Source organism: Trachemys scripta, chromosome 25, assembly GCF_013100865.1.
Source record: "Trachemys scripta elegans isolate TJP31775 chromosome 25, CAS_Tse_1.0, whole genome shotgun sequence".
In the NCBI taxonomy this organism is placed as follows: domain Eukaryota; kingdom Metazoa; phylum Chordata; order Testudines; family Emydidae; genus Trachemys; species Trachemys scripta.
This window is the reverse complement of record NC_048322.1, coordinates 1,459,908-1,467,454: the sequence shown is the minus strand read 5'-3', so window position 1 is coordinate 1,467,454 and position 7,547 is coordinate 1,459,908. Positions and strand designations below refer to the sequence as shown.

General features: G+C 46.3%; 2 protein-coding genes across 9 annotated transcripts in view; one reads left to right on the top strand and one right to left on the bottom strand.

The window, feature by feature from the left end:
* Positions 1–7,547, top strand: part of LOC117869996 (zinc finger protein 239-like) — a 1,162,621-nt gene that overhangs the window by 377,956 nt on the left and 777,118 nt on the right. For 3 of the 7 annotated variants that reach the window (XM_034757123.1, XM_034757122.1, XM_034757124.1), the window contains exons 2-3: positions 312–394; positions 2,685–2,811. The exons of 3 other annotated variants lie outside the window; for them this stretch is intronic. In XM_034757123.1, the coding sequence (XP_034613014.1) occupies positions 312–394; positions 2,685–2,811 (210 nt within the window). The remainder of the gene's footprint in view (positions 1–311; positions 395–2,684; positions 2,812–7,547) is intronic. One more of the 7 variants, XM_034757127.1, reaches the window with a different exon arrangement.
* LOC117870022 (zinc finger protein 501-like) overlaps positions 1–7,547 on the bottom strand; it is a 273,140-nt gene that overhangs the window by 192,646 nt on the left and 72,947 nt on the right. The window lies entirely within an intron of this gene.

The window sequence follows — 7,547 nt, the reverse complement described above, 5'->3', positions numbered from 1 at the left end:
AGGGGGCGCTCCACCACCTACAGACTTGTGACCTTGCCGGGATGGACTCAGCACCCCCAGCCTTGGCTTCTGCTATTACTGCCACATCTCGGTCAGGATCCCTGTTACTGGGAGGGTTTCACCATGTGTCAGAGGGTTACACCCTGGTGGGAGGGGGCTAGGCCTGTACTGGAATAAGGTCACTCTGTGCTTCACAGTGTGGCAGAACCTAGAATGTTCATTAGCAGGGAAAAATCCTGGGGGAAATCGGCTTGTGGAGTGGACAAAAGCCCCATCTGAATTCTCTCACATTGTCCTTCTCGCCCTGGCAGGCTACAGAATAACGTCCACGTTTTGCTCCAGATCATCCCCTCCTCCCAGGGGGAAGGAAATGGCTGCAATGGAGCTGGCTCAGGTAAGGGATTGTCAGGGAGCTGGTGGTGGGTTCTGCTTGGAGAGAGAGGAGCAGTAAATGCATAGGAGAGTGGGAGCTGCTAGAGGTGGTGGGAGGCAGGAAATATCTCGGGTGCAGGAAGGAAGGGGACAGGATGTGACAAACATGCTGAGACTTGTGTAATCTGGGGTCTACTTTTAAGGAATAGGAGTGGAACTTCCCCTCTTTGTGGAAGAGGAAATAACCCCTCAGCCAAGGCTGGGAAAACTTCCCAGATTCCCAGTGCTGGAGCCTGAATCTATCAATCAGTTTTTAATCTATTTAATGTATGCCGTGTTTATTTTGTATCTTTCTAGTTTTTTTAATCAAAATATTGTACTGAACCAAGTGAGGTGTCTTACAGAAGTCTCAGTATATTAAATCAATACTCTTAGCTTTATCTGTTACCTGGGGTTTTTCCAGAAACTTAACAAAGCAATTCTGTCTGATCAAGGAGTAATGCAAGTAAGCGTGCTCGTGTCTAACACTGCAATGTTTAGATTTACGCACACACAGAAACAATAGATTTAGAACATCCCAGGTATTTACCTAAATTCTGGGACAGTATTGAGTAATCAATGACGGGTCAGTGCTGGCCAAACGCCTCCCTGCCAGGGACAAAAGATGACAGGAAAGATTTCTCTTCAAGGATAGCTCCAGATGACTGCTCCAAAGTACACTCTATTATCTAAACTTCTTATAGCTGACTTCTCAAGACATATAGGTCATAATGACCCCTACTGGCTCATCATGTCTCCTAACTTTCAATAAACTTCTAATATCAGAGGCATCTACACTCAAGGTTTTCATCCACTTACCTTCTGTCATTCTCAGTTATTTACTTCTCTCCCCTCCTCCCATTCTGATTAGCAGAAAATGCCAGCTACACCTCTACCCCAATATAACGTGACCCGATATAACACCAGGGGGGCAGGGCTGTGCACTCCAGTGGATCAAAACAAGTTCGATAAAACGCGGTTTCACCTATAACGCGGTAAGATTTTTTTGGCTCCTGAAGACAGCGTTATATCAAGGTAGAGGTGTAGTTTTGACCTTGCCTCTAAAAGCCTGTTTTTCAAATTAACCCTTAACTATGTTGTGTTCTAATTAATTAATTCCTGGTGGCTGAATGCATACAATATGGTTCCAATCAGCTTGATCATATTCTGGGGTATACACAAATTTGTCACCCTCAAATCCGGGGCAACATATCAACCAGTCATCTGGCCTCATCCAATAAGGATATCCAGTTAGTTTGATAGGATCTATTTTCCCTAAACCTTTGTTGATTAGTACAATTATATTACCTTCTTTTAATTCTTTTATTAATAAAATCCAGTATCGGCTGCTCCATTCTCTTGCCCAGTATCGACTAACTGTTCAGACTAACACTCTTGTAATTAGCTGGGTCATCTCTTTTACACTTTTTAAATATTAGCACAGCATTAGCTTTATTCCAGTCTTATGGAATTTCCCCAGTGTTCCAAGTCCTAATTAAAAATCAACATTAACAGTCCATCACGCTCCTCCGACAGGTCTTTTAAAAGTCTCGGATGCAAGTTATCTGGACCTGCTGATTTAAACACATCTAACTTTAATAGCTGCTGTTTAACGTCCTAGTGAGTTATTATTGGAAAGGAAAGAGTCATGTTCATCATCATATAATAGGACTACATCATCTGCTTTCCCCCCAAAAAATCTAGGAGAGAAATTCTTATTGAACACTTACAAAAAATGCTGAAGAGGTGTGTGCTAATTCTGCCATTTCCGTCTAATAATGGACCAATGCCATTGTTAGGATTCTTTTTGTACATATACTTTTAAAAACTTCCTTCTGATTTTCCTAGGCTCTGCTGGCCATATATTTCTGTTTGCTTCCCTTACCCATTTGCTACATTTCCAATCTTCTGACTTATATACACTTTCCTATTGACTTCTCCTTTCTTCCATATATTTTGCTGAGAGGGTGTTGGGATTCCTACCAGGGGGCTGTCTCTGGACACTGCTGGAAGCTCCATCTCCTGTACCAAGCTCTGGCTTGTGGGTGTGAGATAAATGCGAAGACCCTGCCTCCCTCTGTCAGCTGAGAGACACAAAGGTTCTCTTGTTCTACTCTACCCTCTGATGCCTCCTGGCTGCTCTAAGCAAGGTGGGGGTGGGACTTGGAAGCTCTTGGAGTTACATGTTCAATTTACATGACCCTGATCTCCCACAAATAATGGGGCTGTGACTGGGGCAGCAGGTACTGAGTGAGGGACTCTTGTGCTTTCAGGGGCTGCTGACTTTCGAGGAGGTGGCTGTGTATTTCACCAGGGCAGAGTGGGCTCTGCTGGACCCTGCTCAGAGAGCCCTCTACAGAGACGTCATGCAGGAGAACTATGAGACGGTGGCCTTGCTGGGTAAGTATTCCCCATCCCCTCCGTTATTAGAAGCTGTGGCGTCTCTGAAGAACCTGAGTAACAACTTTATACCTTTACTTATACTACTCCTGGGGGAATTCTGCACCAAAATATTAAATTCTGTGCACAATATTTTAAAATTCTGCATTTTTTCCCTCAAAATAATGCAATAGAATCCAGCTTGTTTCAATTATTTTGGTAATTTATTTAAACTACAATACAATGGATGGAGAATGGGAGCATGGAGCATTGGAGGAAATCACCAACCCCCCTCAGTCTAATAGTAATGTAGCTAGTATTGACCCTTTACTTGTAATTATTAGTCAACAAATATATGCAGCCATGTGCTCAGTTCATGGAGCATGTTTTGATAGGAAAATTTTTCAGTCCAAAAATTTAAACTAATGCACTATAAGCATTTATAAAGCCATATTGTCCTTTAGAATAAGATTCTTTTACACCACTCGTACAAATGTTAAGGCTCCCTTACATTGCCAACCTGTTTTATACTCTTGGGGGAATTCACTAAGAACAATGGGAACAATTCAGAAATGCCCCAAGCCACTACCCCTACCCCTCCATGCCAAGCATGCTGCAATAGCAAGCAAGAGGGACAGAGTTTCTCTCTCTCACAAACACACACACAACTACCCAGCCCCACACTCTCAGGCGGTGATTTACATCTCTACCAGCTGCCAAACTGACCTGTCTGCACTGCCAACGAGTGGGCAAATGACCGCTCTTGCGGCTTCCCTTTGCTTCCCCGTCAATAGTCATTTTTCTGCAGGTAAGCAAAGAAATCTGTGGAGGCCATGAATTCTGTGCACATGCACTGATGCAGAATTCCCCCAGGAGTAATCAAACAAGTTTTGACAAGTTTCCTTGCCCTCATTTTTTGGCCTTATCTCCCACTTGCTGGTATAATTTTTTGGACATTTGCATTTTTGGTTCTGTAAGTCATTAAAAATTGTATTTAAAGTATCCTTATTGGACGCATTCAAAATACATTAATAACTGTAGCTTTCATGCCTTTTCCTCATTTTAAGAAGAAAATATACTGTCTGTACAATTCTGAATTAAGTTGAGTAAATTGGTGTATGACTCATGCATGGCTTGTGTGACAGTCAGATGAGCTCCTCTTTTGATAGGAGAGCGTATAATGTTGCCATTCAGGACCCCATGGGTGAAGGGAGAACAGAGCCATGGGAGGGGAGGAGAAGGGGGCAGATAATTCTGGGGTGCCAGGACATGGGGAGGGTGTGGGCAGGGTTAGAGCTAAGAAGGAGCAGGGAGGGATGAGGTAGTGAGAGATGAGGAGGGAACACGAGAAGTTCCCAAGGTGCCGGGAGGTGGTGCCGGCTGAGAGTAATGGGAAGAAGGGGAGGGGAGTGTGGAGGAAGGGCACCCAGGAAGTGGGCTGGGTGGGTCAGTGGGAGGGAGGAGAGGTTTGGGGATCTAGAGCTGTGGGGGATCCCAGACCTTTAACCCCGAATCCCTATCCAAGCCTTGTTGGTTTAGAGCCTACACTCCAGTTTTATTTCTGTTCAGTTTCACTTCATTATACATTTCCCGCCCCCAAATATTATTATTTTAACTCTTGATCTCCCTCTCCTACTCATTACCCCCTCCCCATATAACCTCCCCATCTCTATGCACAGCGACCCTGGGCCACTGATCCTGAGTCCTTGCTGCATTCCTCCCTCCCATAGCAGGGCCCCTACCCAGGCACAAATGGGCACTTTGTTGATGATGTCACAGGGTGGTAGTGTAGCCTCTACGATTTTTACACCTATAAGATTACGTATTGGGATATAACTTGTCCTTGTAGGTGGCTACTCAAAGTTAATTCCGAAGATGAAATTTTGGTGTAACATCCACAAATTTTATTTAATACAGACAGTTATAATGGATATAATAGGCAAGGATCAATATACATAATGATTAGAATAAGGTAAGTGTAGTAAGGGTCCTGCATTGTTCATACTTACCTTGCATCATGTATACTTATAACTTATGGACACCACTGGAAACAAAGATGGAGGGGCAAGGGCGACCATCAGAAGGGAGGCCCTGCTTCAGTTTACACTGTCTCGGGGACCCAACAAACCTGCAAAAATGGTAACTAGGAGAGGTATTTTATCCGCTTTCTTATGGTAATAGGATGGCTATATACCATATCTGCTCCTTTACTCTGATTACAAGAATGTCAATAGCTGCCCCAACCCATATGTGGCATTTGGGAAGTCCATAATTAAGCATCAAGCATTACTACTCATGATTTACATCACTTATTTATTAATAATTCCAATATGTGAATGTGTCCAACTGCTGAGATGCTTCATAGCAACCTAATTGCTAAAGCCCGCCCCAAACTTCCTTCTTTCAGAATCCTGTAGCGTATTGCACCTGTTTGCGGTTCCTCGTTAGTCTCTCAAAATGAGGGTGTAAAGTACCTGATCTGGGATTCTCTCCTTAGGCCCATTCAGCTAAATCCCAGATTTTAGCATAATTCCTCCCACAGAGCCTCAGCTTAATAGAACAGGCCTTTAACTGTAGCAAGCTTAAGAAGCCATTTATTTATGTTCACTTGCTTGCTCCTCCACACATGTTCCAAGCTAATAAACCATTCTCTGATTATGCCATTTTACCTCTGGCTAGCATAACGTTGCCCATGAGACAGGGTCATTAAATCAGGTCAGGGTCAATGGAAGTATGTTGGGGAAAAGTCTTGTTCTCCCCGTGTGCAGCAGCCACAAGCTGTCTTCCCTCCAGGCTCCTTGGATCTTTGAGCCTGTCCCTCCTGAGGTTGTGTGGCCCAGTTCTTGTTTCTTACATTCTCCTTTTCTGGAAGAATTAGAGGCAGTTGCTTCTGAATTTTAGTGTTTAATTCCCCAGCCTTCTCCACATACTGGGGGCATTGAATTCTCCTTCCCATTATTAGATTTCCTAATTCCCCAAAATGTGATTTTGCAATGTCACAGTTCCAGGGTAATGTAATGGGGTCAGCACCTGCTTCTCACAAGCACCCCCTCCAGTTTGGTGTGTCCATGGTCTTTAAACCAGTCCCAGACCTGCCATTGGGCCATACCCATAGGACTCTTCCCTTAGTCTGTTTTGGCCCAAGTCTTCAGCTGGGCCTCCTGACAGTTCAGTGCCCTTCTGGGGATTTACTGATGTCCAATCATAGGCCCTGCCCCAGTGGCCTACTGGGAGGGACCCAGGCCTACCCACTACTCCAGGTTCCAGCCTTCACCAATATCTTACCCTTAGCTCAAGAGTCTTCTAAGCTCAGGCTCAGTAGTCAGCCAGGAGTTCTTACTTGCTCCCTCGGTCTCTACTAGCACTAGGCCAGCCACAATACTGCAGTTCCCTCAGCCAGTCACACTCCTCCAAGGAACTGCACTGTTTCTGGTGCTGTAGCTGCTTTTTATATGGCCTTCCTGGGCCCTGATTGGCTGCTTCCCCTGCAGCCATTCTAGCCTGCTTGGAGGACCTCTCCATTGCTCCTTACCTGGGATGGATGTGTCAGGACCCTGAGGCCTCCAGCAGGGGGCCTCTGGGCCTAGTCAACCCCATCACAGGTAGCTACACATTTCACCTGCCTCCATGGTCTGCTCAAGGAATGCCCTCTCAGGTATCAGGCCTCTAGACAGCCCCTCTCTATGGGTGGGGACCCACATGCCTCTCCTCTTTGACCAGGGTTTGAGGATTGCAGCTTGTCCTCCACTGTGTTCACTGGACTAAAGTCCAGCTCCTGTGCTTTGCTTTCTCTCCAAGGGCTGTGAGCAGTGTGTGTGTGATAGAGGTGGGAATTTTGGTAATATTTCCATGACTCCAATACACACCTCAGTTTCCCTCTGTGATTGGTACTGCTGTGATTAGAAAGAACAGGAGACATCAGGTGTTTTTTCATGTAACTGTCATGGGGTGATATGAATGGGTCATTAGGGCCCTACCAAATTCACGGTCAATTTTGGTCAGTTTCACGGTCATAGGATTTTAAATTTCACAGTTTCAGATACTTGCATCTGAAATTTCACAGTGTTCTAACCATGGGGGTCCCAACCTAAAAGGGGATTATGGAGAACATGGGGAGTGGGGTCTCAAGGCTATTGTATGGGGAGGTGTGGTATTGCCCCCCTCACTTGTGCCCTGATGCTGGTGGTGGAGCTGCCTTCAGAGCTGGGTGCCCAGCTTTGAAGGCAGCACCGCCACCAGCAGCAGAACAGAAGTGAGGGGGGCATGACATGGGTGGGGTCCTCACATTTGGAGAGGTCAGGCCAGCCTTACGGGTGGGCGACATGGACGACCGCCCATGGTACCGTGGTTGGGAGTTTCTATGGTCACTGCCCAACTGTACACAGCCAGGCCAAGGCCTCTTTAAGCCCTGAGTGCCATGGGGCCTGGAGCTGGGGAGGGCCAGGGCTGGAGGCGACCTGGCCGAGAGCTCCTACTACACACTGGGCTCCAACTGCTGGTCCTGGCTGGGCTATTAAGGGACGGGTCTTCCTCTTCCCCTGCCAGGGCTGCTTCTGGGGCTGGGTCAGACCCACCTGGCTCCAAGAACCTGCCCCGGCTGCAGGAAGCTCTACAGCTGCTGGCTGGGAGCCCAGCTCCAAAGGCAGCATCACTGCCAGCAGCAGTGCTGAAATAATGGTGTCATGGTATGGTATCGCCACCTTTCCTTCTGTGCTGCTGCTGGCTGCAGCACTGCCTTCGGAGCTGGGTGGCCAGCA